Source organism: Aptenodytes patagonicus, chromosome W (genome assembly GCF_965638725.1).
Source record: "Aptenodytes patagonicus chromosome W, bAptPat1.pri.cur, whole genome shotgun sequence".
NCBI classification, from domain to species: Eukaryota; Metazoa; Chordata; class Aves; order Sphenisciformes; family Spheniscidae; genus Aptenodytes; species Aptenodytes patagonicus.
Window position 1 is genome coordinate 13,112,142 of NC_134981.1, and position 20,831 is coordinate 13,132,972.

The 20,831-nt window shown below is 36.7% G+C and overlaps 1 protein-coding gene across 2 annotated transcripts in view; it reads left to right on the forward strand.

The window, feature by feature from the left end:
- Positions 1 to 16,596, forward strand: part of LOC143171899 (potassium/sodium hyperpolarization-activated cyclic nucleotide-gated channel 1-like) — a 211,609-nt gene extending 195,013 nt beyond the window's left edge. For both annotated transcript variants that reach the window (XM_076361067.1, XM_076361068.1), the window contains 2 exons: positions 12,405 to 12,569; positions 15,688 to 16,596. In XM_076361067.1, the coding sequence (XP_076217182.1) occupies positions 12,405 to 12,569; positions 15,688 to 16,481 (959 nt within the window). In that variant the 3' untranslated portion in view covers positions 16,482 to 16,596. The remainder of the gene's footprint in view (positions 1 to 12,404; positions 12,570 to 15,687) is intronic.
- The last annotated feature ends 4,235 nt before the right edge of the window (positions 16,597 to 20,831 follow it).

Consider the following 20,831-nt stretch of genomic DNA (forward strand, 5'->3'; position numbering starts at 1 on the left):
TGTGATTTGAGGTTGACTATGTTCTTTCAAACCTTTCAGTAATGACCACAGAGGAAATGTTTTAGAGTGCCATAAGTTATGTCTTGAACAGACATGGATCAGTGGAAGGATTGTTTCATAAAGATTCAGGACAATCCATTTTCCTTTTCTTTTTACTGACATTTAAAGAAAACAGTAACTTTTTATTGCCTTAACTTAGAATCCCTGTCCTTACATGGTGTGCTTGTGTGAGTTTTTACAGAAGGGAAAGGAATTAGGCAATGAAGAATACATGATGCTAATTTTCACTATATTGCTCAGTTATATATTCATTTCTGCATCAGTGAAATTATGTAAGCCACAATTGCCAGTGGAGAATTCCAGGATTTTAATACTCTATAGCTGCTTTCATAGGATTCTTCAGGACCATATCTTGTTATTTTTGAGGAAATACCGCAATACTCATTTTTCCTAAACATCTATGGATTTTTGATGTCTTCTTTCACTTTACCCTGTTTTCTAAAATATCTTCCACGTCCCCATTATTAGGAATGGGATTGCTGCTACTTTCAGCAAAGCAGTAAATATGTCTTTTCTCTTTACAAATAAAAGAGAATGGAACTTCTCCCACTGAGACTGACACGGTTTTCATACAAGGGGAAACAAGGTTGCCCTCAATGAAAATTATAACCTTCTCCTTCTAGCTGCTTCTGTAGGATGGGCAGGAAGAGTAAAATGTGAATGAAGAATGTCAGGAGAGAGTGGACAGTCAGGAGAAGGTAGACTATGTTAACACATAGAACAAAACCATAGGGGAGGTCAGAAGAGTGTGGCGAGCGAGATGGAGGTCAACAGAGAGAGGACTGTGTGGGTAGGAGTCAGGTTGTGTGTGGTGCAAAGAAATATGAGACAGAGGAACTGTGAGTGCAGGGGGACATCGTGGGCATGAGACTGATGGGAAAGGGAAGAAAATGCAAGGGGCAAGAGAATGTGTGAACAAGCGTAAAGCAACCTTCAGAAGCTGGAAAGGGAGCGGGAAGGTGCTTACACCTATCCCTTTTGAACAGCAAGTAGGGAAACCTGACTGCATGTGTGTTTGCAGCTAAGTTGAATTGTAAGCTTGATATGAACACACTTGAATTCAGCCTTCCTGGGACAGAGAAAAAGAATTGGGAGGCAGGTGAAAAATGTAAGCAAATGCATTTTGAGGATGTTGTGATGGCTAATTTTTTTTTTTTTTTTGTCATCTGGTCCATGGTTTTGAGTATTTTCAATTTACAATACTGAAAATGTAAAGTCTTTGTTAAGTACACACCAGTGGAGAATGAGACCTCCCCAATTTTTTTGTCTGTCTCAGTACATATTTGTGTTTCTCTTCTTTAATACATCGGTATTTCAAACTCATTTATGCTATAATCCCAGTAGTAAATGGTAGGGAGGAAATTGCCAGGTTTCAGTCCTACTGAACCTTTTCCTCTGAGTACCAGATGATTGTATTAGAAATTACTCCAAGGCTTCTTGTGATAGGAGGAATTAGTGAACAGATTGCGTATTTCTTCCTCACTAGACACATAAAATTGGTAAAAAGCAAAGATTTTGAAGTCTTTACAGATGAAGCACAAGAATATGAGTCTTTTGCTTATAGAGAAGCATATTTCATTTACTGAGGCTTTACAGAGCAGAAATAATAATGTATCTAATAAACCTAATACTAATCTAATTTACATTATACCAATATACGTTGGTATAAACTGGTGTAATACCACTGATATGAGGCAATTCTGATTTTTGCTGGAGTGAATGATATCAGAATCACTCCATAATAATATTATATATGTTGGTGATTCAAAATGTCTCATGATTAATAGCAACAACAAACATGCAGGAGTTTAATAAACTAAAGAGAAGTTGGTTTTAGTAAAAGAACTCCTTTCCAACAATTCCCTTCCTCTTACTCAATTGGTTCCACGTGTGGCTCTTAGGGCTCCTTTAGTCATCATAATAATGACTCCAATCCAGCACCACGCTGAAATACATAATTAATTATAAGTAGCCTCCCTGAAGTGTGATTATTCACATTCTTAATGGCAAGTACACAATTAAATGCTTTAAGGGAGCAGGATCTCCAGATCTCCTTACCAACTCATTCATAAAATACTTTTCAGGTGAACAGTATAAACCATTTTTCTAAAAGTATTGTCTGCAAGAGGTCCTAAAAATGAAATGTCTTTTTGGTACAGACTAGTCTGCCATTTTGAGGATACAGTTTCCTCATGGTATAGCATAATTCCTTGTTCTGCATTATGTTGTTCTTTTGACACCATATTTTATATAGAAAATACTATGCAGTCAGAAGAACATCTTGCTATTTATTCTTTTTAAAAGTCTAAGAGACTTTTAAAGAAGTTAGAAAGAAAATAACTTACTCTGCAATGCTAGAAGGTAGAAGTGGATTTGGTTTTAGGAGTTTTATTAATTAGCAAAACCTAAAATGTATATTTAACAATGTTAATAATAATGCTAATAATAATTCCTGGTATCTAAATAACATAGTCTTCAACCCAAAATATAATTATAATTCTGTGAATTCATGAATAATATAAATAATTTTAAATTTAGTCTTTATACCTAAGAGTGTCTATACTAGACACAAGCAAAATGTCACATCAGTATAGATTGGAAATCTGAAGTGACCAACACAGATAAACCAGAAGATGATTTTGCAAGTACCTTCACTTTTACACAGTAGAATTTAAACTAAATATTTGAGTTTAGATTAAATATTTAATCTAAATATTTAATTCAGAACTGACAGTCTCTGATCATTTGTTTAATAATTTAATGGAAAAAAATGAAGTGCAATATTTTTACAGTCCACTTAAATTCAAGTTGAATAGTCTAATTTGTAACTGTTATTGTTTGCCAAACTCAAGATGACAAGAGCATAACACTGAATACATAAGGAACTAAGTGGCTTTTTTCAAAAGGGAACAGGCATCCATCTGAACAAAAGTAGGCATAAATGAATGGAACAAAGTCACTTTTGGACTTTGACCCAGCCAGTATAAAAGCTGAATCTGTACTTAGGCACATTATCTTAGAATCTAAGCTTAATTTTTTTATATGAAAATTAAATTAATATAATCCAAATTATGAGTTTTTAAAAGATAATAAATAGACTATCTTAGTCTCTCTTGGTAGAAAGAACACTTCATTAAAATAGAATAAAAATATATGGATGCTCTGTTATAAATAGCATTGAAGATAAAATAAAGACTTGCATTTCTCTTATTATATAATGATTCTAAGCTTCTCTTCTATCTGTTCTCTTCTATCAGAGCTTTCTCAGGAGAATTTGAGTTAAGAAGAGAAAATAGGCAGGATGTAAGAAATGTTGCTGCCTCTGTTTGCTCTAGTCATGAAAACTTGGCCACAGCTATTTGCAGTACCTTCAGACAGAAAAAAAAAAAAGGCAGGTCAGGATGGAACATAAAATGTCTCTGGGCAGATAACATGCCACTTTTTATAAAGGCAATTGTATTCTAACCATGTATATTTGGCTGTCTTTCTTGATGTAAAAGTAATTATGACTAACAACCTTTCTGAAAAGAATTAACTTATACTGTCAATATATATAAAGCATATTACATTGAAATATGCTTAATAGTGTATCAGTATTAACTTTATGGGAAATATGAGGGCTTAAAAAAAGTCATTACATATCAGTCTTGTAAAAAACTACAAGTCATTAGAGAATGGCTAAAATGGATTGGCTTATTGCATCCAAACACGCCTTGAAAATCAATATATGCCTGAAATGTCTTTTTCTGTATCAACATTTACTTATATCACAGTAGATAATATTTTAAAGGCTCTGCCAAGGTGTTTTAATGAATTTCACATGGAAATAATGAGGCCTGTTCTGAGTAAGTCTCAAAACATCCAAATTAATAGCATGTTATCACACTGCTTTTCTCCGTGCTGCTATCAAGTAGTGTATTAAACCTTATTCAAGGAAATGGACTGATAAGAACACGAGTTGTTTCAAGAAATGGGCTTCTTATAGCTAGGTGGCATAAAAGACAAATTTGGGTCAAAGAAAGGCACATACTTTCAGGCTTGTTGACAAACCCTAAATAAATATGAAAAGTTGCTCACCTGTTAGCAGACTTTGTTTTTAAAAAATAAGTATTCCTCTATAAATCCTATCAAAGTTTGGGTCAATGAAAGTTAGGCAATTCTTTTCAAAGAATAATTTTTTCCCCAGGAAATTTGTGCTATCTCCAATGAAATAAATGTACCTCTGCCAATTAGAAATGCTATTAGAAAAAAATAAGAATAGAACCTCTCTAATTAGACCACTTACTCTACCAAACATTTGACATATATACACAAAGGTTAAGCAAATGAGGGCTTTGGAGGGAGACCTTTAGGGAAAAGAGTAATGGAAAGAAATATAGCAAAAGACCTAATCAGCTTTCACCTGTATTTTAGATCAGGAAAATGGTTATGAAATGCCTATCATGGATACCTGTCTCCAGCTGCTTCCAACTCGTCTGTTTTGAAAGTTCCTTCTTGTTTCAGAGAGGCTTTGGAGACAAAACCTCCTTTTTCCAAATGTGATTGTGTCCAAAGGATAACATTCTGAATGAAAGGGATCAGTATAATACTGTTTGTGGGGGGTGCTGATATCCCTTATTATCTATTTCTTTGTCCTACTGACCATTTCCTACCTCAGGAAGACTAAAAACCCTATTATTATTTATTGGCTATTACACTGTATCATTATGTCATCCTCAAACATAGAAGCAAATGTTCTCTTCAGTCCACATTTCATTCTCTTCCTATCTTCAGATATATGACATATCTTCATGATGGAGAAATTATCTCAGCCAGTAAGGGTGCTGGCAAGGAGAGACAGGTATTTGCAAACAAGAATCATGTTCCTAACTTGCAATGACACAAGTAAGTAAGCATGAGTCTCTAGCTTACTGAATGAGATAAACTTTTGCATTTTTAATTGCTATATTAATAGGGATGTAATTCACCTTTTTCTAATCTTTTTCTGTTTAAAAAGTTGACAATTTCAACCTTACTGGATAGGGCACATTTTCTATTTCTTTTATTTGCCCTGTTAAATTAAATAATTTAAAAAAAAAAAAAACACAATGAACATGCTGAGAGCTCGTGTCAGGGTCTTCAGAGCCAGAAATATCAAATTACTGAAAACAGGCAATAAAAATGTGAAAGAAACTGACCTGGTTTCTTTTTTTTTTTTAATAGGATGACTATATAAGGGCAACAGCTATCATAAATAGTTACATTTAAATTAGGTTTAGGTAAAGAGTTCAAAAGTGACAGGAGACTGAAACTGAGGCCTTAAGGAAGTTGTTTTGGACCCTTAATTGTAATTGGCCATTTTCAGTCCGTCTTCAAAATAGTAACTACTCAGCAGTCTATCTAGGCCTCCTTCATGAACCCTCTCTCCGGTTGATGAGCCCGGATATCTGAAAGCAACTTTACAGACAATTGTTGTTGGCAGGTTTTAAATGAAGAGGTCATACAGGCACTGTCTGCTATTGCTCACTTTGACAAACTCAAGCTGTCTTGTCTGCAATTCCATATTTAGTGTAAATAAGGTGGGAAAAGATGTAGGTTTTGCATACCTTTCTTTTGGACAGTCCAGATTACAAACCTGGCTGTAAAAGGCAGTAATTGTATCCATTTTCCTTCCTCCTTAAATTCACTCCTTTGCTGCGGTAATGTTCTTGTTGAGCAGTGACTATATTTTAAAGTTTTGTAAATATAGGACTGAATTCAGAGCTAAGTGTTACCTGAGCCTTTTCATTTAATCCACTCCATAGATATGGATTTGGGGGATATGAATTGCTTCCCCCCCCCCCCTCCACAGTCTTGACAGAATGTAAATACTGTTTTGCAAAACAAAATCCACACAGCTATCTGGCATAGCATTTAATTATTATTGTGGAGAAAATAAATTACTGAAACTCATTTAATTTGTGTAAGTTACATTCTGACTAATCATAAGACTTGGTGTTAGTCATTTCAGTGTCTATAACAAAAAGCGGCATATCCCTGGGTTTTCCATTTTGTGCACTAATGATAATATATTGAAAGATAAAAAGAATATGTTAAAAAGTTAGAAAAAATAGTTAAAGATAGATGTATTTGATGCTTTCCAGAGTTTAATAAAGAAAAAGGAGACAGACATAGAAAAGTATATGTTAAAGCAATCACATTTTTATCATATGAAACAGCTTCTCTCTGTATTCTGTATTAGAGATGGTTAAGTCAACATGGAACTGGGAAATCACTTCATTTCTGAAGGATTCTCCATTTCTCAAGAAGCTTATTGATTTTTTTTTAATTGCTTGAAGTTTATATAGTCCTTTGCTAAAGAAAAAAATATCACTCGCATTACCTGTTGTAAAGCTGGGAGCAGAGTTGAGTCATCCTATGGGTTGTGTCATTCACCTTCACTCATTCAGGTTTTCCCGAAATCAGTCTTCCTTAGTGCTGTCTTTTAGGTATGTAGAATTTCCTATCCAGAGTGTTTTGTCACATTAATGAAATAATAAAATACAATCTACATAACCTTCAACCAGGTTGAAGGTTACTGTCCCTTCCTGTGACTGGCACACCAAGAAGGTGCCTGTTAGCTAGTTTCTGGTCAGCGGACAACTTCAGTAGCTTGAAGGAAATCAAGAACTATTGATCTTAGCACCGTGCCAAAGAGTTGCTGTTATGAAGAGTTAGAGAGAATTACCTAAACCTGGTAGTTTTGGGAAACGTGCTCTGAAGACTTACAGGACTTGCTATAAAAAGGCACGCAAGCATGGGGGGATGCAAAGAGCTGTCATACATCTAAGTTCTGTCTATAATAGTTTAGTAACTCATTGCTCTCTATAAAATAAACAATATTCTAATCCACTGTCCCATTCTCATAAAACATTCCCAAATACATTAGACCAACTGACCCAAGCCTTTGAATTGCTTTGATTTTCCATCTTCTGCTGCTGAAAGTAACCAGATGGTCTGAATAGCTGCTTGCCCATTTGCACAGCAATGTATACACCTGCTACATGATAAAAAGTTTCCTGCTGAGGAACTAAAGCAATAGTCAGCTATCCTCAGCTGGAAGGACACTTCATTAGATCCTGTAATGTTGAATCTGACAGATGATAGGAAACCTGTTACAGCTTTGGAAGGGGACAGAGCACTTAATAAACTGCTGTAGTTCACGAATGCATAGAAATTGCTAGTTATTTTTACTTGATTTTAATATGGAGAGTACTACATGGCTAAAATACTAGTTAACTAACTTATTCATTACTACAAAAAATTAATTCCTGCACCTAGTAAAGTGAACTTTTGCTTTCATTCTGGTCTTTGTGTTCTTGCAAAACAAAGCTGTGCATACGATAATAATTCATTGTATTAATTTTCTACATATTACTATATACCATCCTAAGCTAAGAAATATGTTCCATGGAGACAGGACCAGTTTGATATCTTTTAATAAACCACCTGACTATTTGACTCATAACTGTTTCCTTTATCAGCACAGTTTATCTGTTTGTGGACACATTTTGTCTTCAAGGCAACTTTATATTGTTATTTTGATTTTTTAAGTTTCTCAATCTCTAGTCAAATGTTAATGTGACATAGAAAGTTGAGTAATTACATCTGGAGTATAATTTATATGGAAAATGAACTGGCAGTTAATGGATAGGTGCCACACTGTCAGCTAAGCTGTACTGCTTCCCAGAGGAAAAAAAGGTTTTTCATAGGTCTATATAAATTGGAAACAGGAAATTATTGCTAGGGTAGCCAGTCCATGTACCAATCCAGCAAAGACTAAGAAAGCAATGCAACATCACAAATGGTGCTAGAGGTGAACTGCTCCCACATCCCCAGTTATTTTCTTAAAGAAAAAAATGTTTAGGAATCACATAGCAACAGGGGAGGGGGAAAATTAGCACCTACAGTGGCATATTGATATAGTCCAGTGATCTCAGTTGGTACCAAAACTGTGCCCCTTACAAAAGGCCTACTAATCCTAATTCTTTAAGAGTCATCCTATGGGTTGTGTCATTCACCTTCACTCATTCAGGTTTTCCCGAAATCAGTCTTCCTTAGTGCTGTCTTTTAGGTATGTAGAATTTCCTATCCAGAGTGTTTTGTCACATTAATGAAATAATAAAATACAATCTACATGTCCCCTGTTTTACAAGATACAGATATGGTCAAGCTTCTTTAGAAATTCATGGTGTTCCAAAAACTGAACCTGATGCTCCTACTGAAATACTGCCATGTATGTGTGCAACTGATATATTGTTGATCAGTTTTGATTATTATAATTATAACCTTCAGAACAGGCTTTGCTTCAAACTTTTATTATTGTGGGTTTCAGTTCAATGTCTTGACAGCAAAAACTACATGGTATTTGAGCCCTTTTCTTTTTTTTTTTGCTTGCGTGCCTTTTTATAGCAAGTCCTGTAAGTCTTCAGAGCACGTTTCCCAAAACTACCAGGTTTAGGTAATTCTCTCTAACTCTTCATAACAGCAACTTTCTTTTCTTTTGAGAGCTGTATTGTTCTGTGGAAAAGATCTTATGCTAGCAGAACACAAATTGTGATTTTCACAGATAAATTAATTGCATTTGTATTAAATATGGACTGTAAGAACAAATTAATGTTTTTAGCATTGTTTAGTGCTTTCAAATAGTCATTTTTCATTAGTGCAGTGATTGACATTTGTTTCAGAATGTTCTAGGGAACAGTTGTCCAAAGGGATTAAATAATTAAAGTAAAACTTGCATTGAGTTGAATTACAGGTTCACTGTAGCCTAATACATAATTATTAATTGGAACTGAAGACATTCTTACATTTGGAAAGGAAAGATAAAGCTTTTGACACTTTGAAAGTGTCAGCATGAAGGCAGTGCACCATGCCAACCGCAGATGGGAATATTAGTGAGTAATATGCTGCCACCGCTTTCTTTCTATGCTAATAAAGAACCTTGTTTGTCCAAGCTCTTTGAAAATAGTCTGTGCCCTTTGTGTTTCACTGCACACTCCTGTGCTATTGTTTGTATTTCATAGTCCGTTTAAATCAATTGAACGTCAAGGAGAGCATAATTGTTGAGGGCACCTGGTGTACTTGATGCCACTAAGACTCATTTTAAATGTATCATGGATATTTTCATTACTTTGTTCTCTTCATGAAATCTATTGTTTATTTATTTATTTATTTTAAATTACTTTGATTTATTTAAAGGAACACAAGTGTTTGATGGGAACACATTTTGGCATTCTCTGTTCTTGCTCTCCGGTCCAAGTAAATGAGATTTCATATATTATGTCTTATTATGCTTGAGAGTTTGTTCCAAACAAATACCTAATAGATGAAATGCAGAACACATACAATTAACAAGCACATTAGTCTTGTGGCCAGAGTACAAATGATACTATTGATACGTATAACAAAGCAATATAGATGATGTATCAGCGACTATAATACAACTATAATCAGTCAAGAAACATTGCTGGAAATGCATTTTATGGGTGTTCATCACATGGTACTTTTTCTGTCAGAAGGATGTAGTTAATCTTTTGAATGAGACCATTCAACTGGAGCTGAGAACATGAAGCTTTCCCTGCTTCCTGAGCAGTCAGGCTCCACAGTGGCACTCCCTGATCAGTTTCTAAGCTCTGGGACAATTCTCATATCTTTTCTGACCCATCCTTTATTGTCATATCTAACTAGAAGACTATTATGGTTATTAATCTTCCAAAAAGATGCTCTTCAACCATAAGTTGTGGGCTGACAGGGTTTGCAGAATATGATGTATAGTTTACACAGTGATTCTTTCCATTCTCCTTACTTGACAAGAATAATGGAAGAGGAAAGAAGGGGAAAAAGTAATGATATTTATTGCAGTAACATCCATGAATTCCATGGTCCCATTGTCCTGTGATGAAATCTAGCATTATTTCTTATGGTTTCTTCCTATCCTTCTTATTGAAGTAATCTAAAATACAATGTTCTAGATTAATAAAGATGAAAACAGTACTTTCTCCATTTTTTTTTACACTCTTCAGACTGCTTGGGATCCATAGTCAATGTTTGTTTTGGCATGTGATGTTTTTAGACTCAAGTATATTTATTTATTGAGCACATCAGAAGACACCTCCTTATGTCTTCAGTATTGTTTGCAGCAATTTTAAGTGAAGAAAGTTGAAAATCAAGAGGTGATCATTAGTCACACAGATTTTCCAGCTAGTTAAGTTATCTATAAATTCAACCATGTATTGTAAAACTTAGGAAATGGAGCAGTCATTTGCTGCATTTAACTGTTCCCTTTGGGCAAAATGTCCTTCTCACTCTTGTAACCAAAATGCAGTGGGCTCAATCAAAGGAGAAGGGGTCAGGCTGAGCTAGGGGATGGAAGAGGAAAGGATTGACTTCTGTTTGACCTGGCTGGCTCTTTACAGTAAACTGTCATTATTTCATGGGCATCACATTTTGTGAGGGACATTATGTCAAGACTCTTACAATAGCCATTAGTCTCTAAATTCTCCCCAAAGCTGTTGGGGTTTAAATACATTCAATACTAGTACTGATCCCACATTAATGTACTTTGATTTATCCACTATTATTTAAGCATCTTAGCCCCTAAGCCTTCAGGGTTAGGTGGTATGTGGAAATTCTTCAACAAGAAGTATGAGACTGAAAAACATCCAGGTTCTTTACATTCTAGGTTAATACAAAATGTATTTTGTTAATGACATAGAAAACAAGAAAGAACTATGCTAGCACATTATACATCTGAAGTAAAGCCTGCAGAATCCTTTATTTTTGTTAATGAAGAATATTTGTATTTCCACACTTCATTGAGAATGATAGTTTGTGATAAACATACAAACAGGGTAGGAGACAGTTTCCTAGCCCACTGCTAGTATTTAAATATGGACAAATATGAACTCACTGCTCTTAACTGCTAGAACTGGGTAGGGAAATGATCTCCCACCCTGCCTGAGCCCAAGAATTGTTTCTATTTCTAAGTGTGTTCTTATTCCCAAACCTGAAAATGGGATCAACTCAAACACTTCTTTTTGCAACTGACTTTTTAATTTTTTGTATTTTAATATAAAATAACTTGAATGTTTTAATAAAACACCAGTTGTGATCTAAAAGAAAACATATTTTATTTTTACCTTTTAGGGAATATGGATAGATAGGTAAGAATGGATAGACAATTTGAAAGAAGCTTCCAAATTGTTTTTAATTTTCAAGTCTCCTGCAAAGAGCTTCACTTTTAGCTAACTGGAATATATAATGAAAAATAATTCTAACTGACTCTATGTAATACTGTGTTAAATATTCTTTTATTTTAAGTAATACTAAGCCTCACAAGCTTTTCTAATGTAAATCTTTATTGAAAAGAGGGGTGAAGATGCAGAACAGAATTATCATATATGCATTTAAAAAGTGGCATATCAGCAATATTTTGAGTTTGACAACTTTACAAACATATGAGGACTTATATAACATGTCTGAATATTGAAGACTTCTATTGGGAAACTTCCCTAAGATGAATTTATGCATCTCTTACTCTACTCCATATGTTTTGCTGTTATAAGCCTCGGGCATTGACTTTGGCCTTTATCCAGTAACCCTCTTCCTGCGGGTTCAGGAATCAGCAGTTGCAAGATTGGGGCTGTTTCTTGGGACTCTGCGTATGGCTTTGGTTTCCTCTGTTCCAGAATGATGAATTCCTGTTGGAGGCACTTGCAGAGAAAGTCTACTAGACTAATCAAATGGAGTAAGCAGATGTTAAAAGAGTTCTGTTGTTTAGCCCAATGAGGAAAAAAAGTCTAAAATCATAAGTTACTCTCCCAAAATACCTAGGACATAAAACCCAAGGAAACAGAAGGCATTTTCATGCTTGAAGCATTTTTTCTTAGAGCAGTTCTTATATTCAAATGTCATATCATGTATTAAATTAGTTTAGTAAATCTGGTGAATGATTATGTCAGCTGAATATTTCAAAAAAAATCAATAGAATCACTTGGGTTAATTGAGTCAGCAAGCTGTGTTTGACAGCGGATGGATCATTTCTTAAAACTTAAAGAAGATTTTTTTTTTAAAAAGGCCTGATAAAATCAGTGTCTAGGCTGAGAAAACCTATAAGCAGGGCTCTTAAAGGAGATTAGTTATTTTTTCAGAGTAGCAAAAATAGAATCAAACACCTTCAGAATTGCCCCTGCAAACTTGCGTAAACAGCAATAGAAAAATTGCTGCTGACTACTGTTAGCACTAAATCACTTCCTAGCTTTTAATTTTCACAGGGTTCACTAACTTCTTTGTTTCCTGTGTATGTTGAATTTTTCTCTCCCCAGAGATTTGCCTTTTGACCAAGGGCCGTCGAACTGCCAGTGTACGAGCAGACACGTACTGTCGCCTGTATTCCCTCTCAGTGGACAACTTCAATGAGGTTCTGGAAGAGTACCCCATGATGAGAAGGGCCTTTGAAACAGTGGCAATTGATAGACTTGACAGGATAGGTATTATTTTTTTTCCATATTTGGAATTCTTAAAACCTTTCTACCTTTTCTTTTCCTTGAGTTGAAGGATAAAATGCCCAGATTAAATCCTTCTTAAAAGTTTCATTTCTGTTACACTGCAGTAAATGTTCTGTTGATCTATGAATAAGACATGTCCAGACAAGAAATTCTGCAAGCTCACTTTTAAATAATAAAAACCTTTGAATTTTAGAAATCTCTCATAGTCCTCTGAGGATTATTTTGTATACTTTAATTATCATTAGTATTATTTATTAATCCCATATATTTCTTTTGCTGCCCTCAGCATTCATAGGGTTTATTGCAGTTTCATGAGCAGTGGATGACATTTTCCTACATAAATAGTTTACAGATGACATCTATAATGCTGGGAAGAGCTGAAGTCTCTCAGCACTCACAAAACCCATGTTTGTTGAAGTGAATTAATCCTTTGCAGCAGGGCTCTTGTTTTCCTCACAACATGAGCACTGCTAGCATTGATGGCTGCACACTGGCGTTACTGAGATCTGCTTGCAATCAGAAAAGCAGGCCAACGATATCCAAGTGAAAGGCAGAATGATATGGCAGATTATCAAAACAGGGTGTGTGAAGTCTGCTGTTGTGCATCCAGACATTCTGGACCTCTCTAATAGGACATACTAGATAAAATATATGGTCTTTGGTCGGGACAAGTGCACTCTGATCATCATTATTGACACTGATTTTAGAATGCAGCTATGCATAAAAAATTGTTTATCCTGATTTGGAAGAAAACTTGTTTTCTTTAATATAGCAAGAGTAAAGAAATTACATACATGTATACAGGTTTCAAATATTTAATAGACCTGTTTTAGTATTTTGCAGATTGTGAACACTCAGTGCATTAATTTATGTTTTCAAGTCTTTTTGAACTCTTATAATTTGTCTCTCAAGACTCTCTGGAAATGTAGTCCAACTCAAAGTAATATGTGCTTAAATAATAATAATAGTAAAGTCCAGTCTGCTCTTGGAGTAGTAATCCTGTCTGAAGTGCTGTGTTTACAATATGAAATCTACACAGGACAAAAGATAAAATATGAACTGTTTTACTGAAAAAAAGAAACAATCAAGTGCAATTGTGTTCCTATGCATCTGATGACACAGACTAGTGTCTACATCTTGCAGACACTGAGAGCCATCAAGCAAACATCAGGACACAGCGTACAGCAGTCTTTATTGTATAAGCAGGTGTCACATTAGCCATGAGATCATATTAATTCACAAATATTTAAAAAGATGATTTCTTGCAAGCTAGTGGTCACTGGTTACTAATGTCTAATAATTAGTTGCAGGGAATGTGCTAAATGGCAGATATATTTATAACTTATAGAATCATAGAATCATAGAATCATTGAGGTTGGAAAAGACCTCTAAGATCATCAAGTCCAACTGTCGACCCAACACCACCATGTCCACTAAACCATGTCCCTAAGTGCCTCATCTACTCGTCTTTTAAATACCTCCAGGGATGGGGACTCAACCACTTCCCTGGGCAGCCTGTTCCAATGCTTAACCACTCTTTCAGTAAAGAAATTTTTCCTCACGTCCAATCTAAACCTCCCCTGGCGCAACTTGAGGCCATTTCCTCTCGTCCTATCGCTAGTTACTTGGGAGAAGAGACCAACACCCACCTCGCTACAACCTCCTTTCAGGTAGTTGTAGAGAGCGATGAGGTCTCCCCTCAGCCTCCTTTTCTCCAGGCTAAACAGTCCCAGTTCCCTCAGCCGCTCCTCATAAGACTTGTTCTCCAGACCCCTCACCAGCCTCGTTGCCCTTCCCTGGACACGCTCCAGCACCTCAATGTCCTTCTTGTAGTGAGGGGCCCAAAACTGAACACAGTATTCGAGGTGCGGCCTCACCAGGGCCGAGTACAGGGGCACAATCACTTCCCTACTCCTGCTGGCCACACTGTTTCTGATACAGGCCAGGATGCCATTGGCCTTCTTGGCCACCTGGGCACACTGCCGGCTCATGTTCAGCCGGCTGTCAACCAGCACCCCCAGGTCCTTTTCCGCCAGGCAGCTTTCCAGCCACTCTTCCCCAAGCCTGTAGCGCTGCATGGGATTGTTGTGGCTGAAGTGCAGGACCCGGCACTTGGCCTTGTTGAACCTCATACAGTTGGCCTCGGCCCATTGATCCAGCCTGTCCAGGTCCCTCTGCAGAGCCTTCCTACCCTCGAGCAGATCAACACTCCCGCCCAACTTGGTGTCGTCTGCACACTTACTGAGGATGCACTCAATCCCCTCATCCAGATCATTGATAAAGATATTGAACAAGACCGGCGTCAAAACTGAGCCCTGGGGAACGCCGCTCGTGACCGGCCGCCAACTGGATTTAACTCCATTCACCACAACTCTCTGGGCCCGGCTGTCCAGCCAGTTTTTTACCCAGCGCAGAGTACACCTGTCTAAGCTGTGAGCCGCCAGCTTCTCTAGGAGAATGCTGTGGGAGACGGTGTCAAAGGCCTTACTGAAGTCCAGGTAGACCACATCCACAGCCTTTCCCTCATCCACTAGGCGGGTCACCTGGTCATGGTTATGTAACTGTTTAGTGGAAATTAGAACCATTTTGCAATGAGAGAGCAAGACGTTATACATGCAGAGCCTGGTGGCTTTTTCCACCCTGTTTTTCAGTAAATTACCATGGTTACATTTTCAGAATAATTGTAGTAATAGCAATGCACTACAAGTGAAGAGGCACAGAAAGTTCAGGTGTCTTTGAGCACAATGGTGTTATGAAAACCTGCCGTGCTGGTGCAGAGAGAGGGGGAACTGGATGTGCATGGAGGCCAGCTGTCAGGAGCTGCGTGCCAGCATGAGTTGCTGCAGCGGTGCCTGGAGAGGCTCAGCACCATTCCGCTGCAAGGTGCGAGATCTTCGGTCCCTGGCTCCTGGGGAGGTCGGTGTGGCGCAGCTTATCACAGTGGGCTCACTGCCGAGCTGTGGCCAGTGCTCAGCCTGATGTTTGCTCAGGCTTTTACAATGCCGATATAGCCCTCAGTGATGGGGGTTGAAATGCAAAGTCAGAGTGGGGATCTGCCCCTGCGTGTCAGGCTTGCTAACTCTTCTGCCTCTCTGTAAAGGGAAGAAGAACTCGATCCTCCTGCAGAAGTTCCAGAAGGACCTCAACACCGGGGTTTTCAACAACCAGGAGAATGAGATCTTGAAGCAGATTGTGAAGCACGACAGAGAGATGGTGCAGACCATCGCCCCAGTGAGCTTGCAGCAGATGCCTGCACTGAACTCCAGCACGTCCACCGCCACCTCATTGTCATGCATCAGGACGCAGTCCCCTCCCGTTTACACTGCGAGCAGCCTTTCTCACGGAAACCTGCACTCCACCTCGCCCAGCATGCAAATGCCCCAGCAAGCCATCATCCTCTCGCCCTGCTCCTACACCACCGCCACCTGCAGCCCACCCGTACAGAGCCCTCTGGCCAGCCGAACTTTCCAGTACATCTCGCCAACTGCCTCGCAGCTCTCCCTCATGCAGCAGCAGCTGCAGGCACGCCAGCAGCCGCCTGGTGCCACGCAGAAGAACGAGGTCCACAACACCAACCTGACCCAGGAGGTGCGGCCCCTCTCCGCCTCTCAGCCTTCCCTGCCCCACGAGGTCTCCACCCTGATCGCCAGGCCTCACCCCACTGTGGGGGAGTCCCTCGCCTCCCTCCCGCAGCCCACCCCCAGCCCCAGCATGCCCCTGGCCAGCCGGGCCACTGTCCCCCAGCATGTCTCACTCTTCCGACAGATGTCCTCAGGAGTCATCCCCCCGAACCGGGGGACCATGCCGCCCACAGCCCCTCTGCAAAGGGATTCTTCCACAGTCTTAAGCACAGAGCCCGAGGGAGACAAACCGCGGTTTGCGTCAAACTTATGATCTCTGGTAACTGTGAGCAACAGACTTCTAACGAACTGGGAACCATCCCCAGAACTGTTTTAGCCTATTTCCTAATGTACCCCAGCAGTCTACTATGAGAAAAATACTTTAGACAGCTTTGCCCTACATAATGACTGTAAAAATTATATATATATAAAAAAAATTATAAAAAAAAGGAATTAAAAAAACTTGTTTGAATTCATGTCTTCCTTTCTTGCAACCATTAGTCTAAATTCAGCTGTAATATTATTTATTTTTAACGTGTTGACTTTAAAATCGGTCTGACATTTCTCTGTTTATGAAGTTTGCTATTTTCATGGGAAAATTGTCAACACAATAACAAACTTCAAATAAGTATATTAAACCAATAAAAATCAATGTAACTAAAACTGAGTGATATTCTGAAACCTTCATTATTTCATTTATTACATACACATTGTTAATTTCTCGTGAAGAATTCAGTTGTTATTTCCCATTGCATTTCATATTTTAGCATTTTCCATTCAGAATTAGATTGGAAAACAAGTAAATTGCAAACACCTGCAGTCAAAAGGCTGGCACTAGCACTCCTCTGGATAGTTTGTAACCTCACGACATGTCAACCATTCTGTTGTTTCAGAAAACTGGGTGGACTTCAATCTTCACATTGCTAAAGACTTTTACAAAGACTATAAATATTGCCATTGTAAATAACTTTTTAGACCCAAACAAAAATAGCTGCTGTGTGGTGTACCATTGCAAGGTCTTTGTTTAGGAATTTAGGTTCAGCTCTTCACTTCAAAATTTACAGTTTTAAAATTTGTTAAAGCTAAGTGCAACACAACTGTTGAATTGTAATGCAACGGCTTAAAACCTACAATGTTACTTTTACATGCAATGTTTTATGCAAAATTGTATGCTTGATCCTGCAAACCGCTTGTACTTCACCAGTACCATCACTTTTCTTCTCCTTGCCCTCAATAGCATCTGAAAATATTCCATGCATGCTTTGGAAAAAAAAAAAGATGATAAAAATAGGTTCAGTCAGCCATTTTAGGAAAAGGCTTTACGGTATCTTAGAAAATAATAACCATTCATTAATTGTGTCTACCTTAAAATTCCTATAATGCTGACTTTGAATCCCTGGTTTAAGTCTAGAAGTGCAGTTTTTCATTTAAAGGATTATTTGTAAACCACAGCTTGATTTAAGCTTTCAGGTGCTTTCTGTGTCTTCACTGTAGTTTTGTAGTTGACTGTAGTGTTAATTAAAAAAATAAATATAATATAGCATCAAGTCTGTCTGGAAATGCACGATTTGCTCTGTGTATATTGTAATTAAATGGCTAGTATATCCTAAGGCATGTAGTGCCAAGCATAGCCCATAGGTACGAGGTTTATTATTTTTTATGTCTTCAAACCAGAAAGGAAATGGTGACAGAAAGCAGGGTTAAAGCATACTGTTCTGTGAACATTTTGTTTTGTTTGCTCAAACCTTCATATTATGTTATCCACAAAAAAAGTTCTTTCATAATCATTTGTGCCTGATTTGTCACATTAAATAGAGATTGAAATTAAATGTGTCGTAATTTAACTCATTGAAAAATCAGCATTATGGATATGATGCAAGCATATATTCTGTTACTTAAAACCCAGCTGACTCATGTGAAGGAAGTGAATGCAAAGGAGTTGTTCTTTTCCCATTAATGCTGAGTTTAACAATGCATGAAAAAATTAAATAACATCACAAACTACGTAATGCAGTGAATCCAGATGTACTTGAGAGCCAAGTAAATATTCTAAAGCTAACAGAGCTTGAACCCATGCTGCCTGTTATACCTTTTACTAAAGTGGTACATCAAATAAAAATTTTAAAAAAACTTCCAGTTTTTGCTGACTCCCACTCACCAGTAAAAATCAATGTAATTAACCCATTAACATGCTGCTGCCATTAATCCAAGTGGCCCAGAGTAGTATACGAAGAAGTGATTGTTTAAAAGTGTTTGGAACATTATGGATACACTGCAAGACCATTTATTTATCAGTACAATACCCCTTATATTATTTTAATACTAACAAATTCTGTCAGTTAATTAAGATCGTATACTGATCTTTCAAACTGTTTAAGGTTTACATTTGCTAGGAGAAATGGGGTTAGTAGTGAAATATTTTTATATATATTTTTATTTTATTTTAAGCACTATGAAGAAATATTAATTCACATGGTCTTTCAGTGAAACCATAAATAATTTTTAATGACTTTGTAATAGTGTGGACAATATCTAGGATTTGTATGTTAATTCAAAAAAATAGTACAGGGTATAAAATTATATACGTATATATATGTATGTATGAATGTATATATACTTAGATTAAGAAACAAATTACTCACATTCCTGTAATATAAAGGTCCATTGCTAGTTTCAGAAGTGACCTATTTTCTCTGTACATAAGTAAGCCCATAAGTATGAAATCTCACATCTGTACAGGATGAAATGTATTAATGAAAAAGGTTGGATCTTACTGATGCTGGGAAGGCTATAGATCTGATTCTTACAATGACTGTATGACCAGGGATGAGTTAGATTTTTTCTTTTGTCTTTGCTCAAAGCCATAAATAAATATATATAAAATATTATTAATAAATTGAAGAAAATATATAAAAATAAAACCATTAATATTTTTTGGTTCCAATATCTTTATAAGTGAGCAAGTTTTGCTTTACCATGAAAGAACTGTTTGCTTTTCTCTTTTCTTTGTTCTGAGCCCCAAAATGATATGCACTAAGTATGGGGAGGTGGGGAAAATAATGCCTGAGTAATTATGTGCAGGCTTAGAGGGCTTAGGAATTTGAGGATACTACCTGATTTATTCAAGCAATTCCTAAGAAATATTTCCTCTGTAGATTAGAGGAATTCATTGTACTAAAAAATATTTTCCCCACAAAACGCTCATTTAAGCCATTACCACTAACCTGTAATATTTCTTGAGTACAAATATTTCAAACTGAAGTTTACTTATATATAAAATTTTAAATATCCTGGGAGAGAATCCCAAGTAGTTGTTAGTGTAACTTAAGAAAACTATATTCTATCATATGTTCACTTTATCTTACTATGTGTGCCAATCCCAGATGATGTACCTCTGAACTTGTGTATAATAGTTCAGATTTCAAGGGAACATTGGTGTGGAAGTAGTGTTCATTAATTACATTTTAGGTCACTGTAAATCAAAAAGTGTAGTCCATTCAAACCAATAGTAGATTTTTTTTTGCATTAACTTCAGTAGGATATATAATCCTAGATTGATAAACTGTGATTTTAAGCAAGCATTGTGTTTTCAAATTGCATCCTAAAGTGTATTGTAATTTCTTTTAAGTGGCATTTAATTATTTTTTTATTTTGCATTACTAAGATATAACTCCAGTCCAATTGTAGTCAATGAAATGATTTCCAAAAGGACCAGCATTGTATTAGAAACTTCTTGTCTAGCAGCAAAATTCCATCCTCCTGTCTACATCTGACCATTGCACAGGGTATACTTTGCTGTTTTGGTCCAGTCTTATTTCATACATGTTTGTGTACAGAACCAAAAAAAACAAAGGGTTGTTTTTAAGTGATATTTCATATCACTATATATACCTATATGTACCTACACAACAATGTATATATTTTTAAAAGTCTGTCCATTTCTAATATCTATTTCTACACCAGTTTAATTTCTATCTTACCTTAATTTTAATTTAAAAAGCAGCAGCAGAACTGGAACCAAAGTAAATTTTATTTTAAACAGCAAACTTCCATGTCTTGATGCATGTCATTAAGATTTAAGCTTAATATTTTTATTTTCAAAATTTACTCACGTGAGTTCTCACACTGACTTTAGCATGTCTATCCATGTGATTTCTTTTCTACTTTATAGGTGACATTGTCCAGTGAAGAAAAATGTTTTGTTTTAAAAATAATATGTTGGATTTTTAAACAAACCTGCAATTCAACTGCTCTGGGAATACTCTGTGACATTAGTAATTTCTGCTGTTCCAAAGTCCTCTGTTCACACAAAAAATGTTACAAGACAGGAACAGAAAGTGTTTGTTTAGAAATCATGGGTCTGAGCTACAAGCATTATTTGGTACATTCTAGGACACATTATAAGAATTGGGTGTGCACAATTTATTTGTTTAGCAGATTTGGCCTTTCCCCTCCCATCTTTTTTTTGAGCAGGGAAGAGTAAGAGCATTAAAATTGCCCTAGACCATATCCTCTGAGAAATACATGTTGTGAATCTTGAATCTATACATTTTTACCAACAATTGGTACCCAGTGCTCCTTTGCATACTTAGCAATTTGAATCACCTACTTGAATGGTGTGATG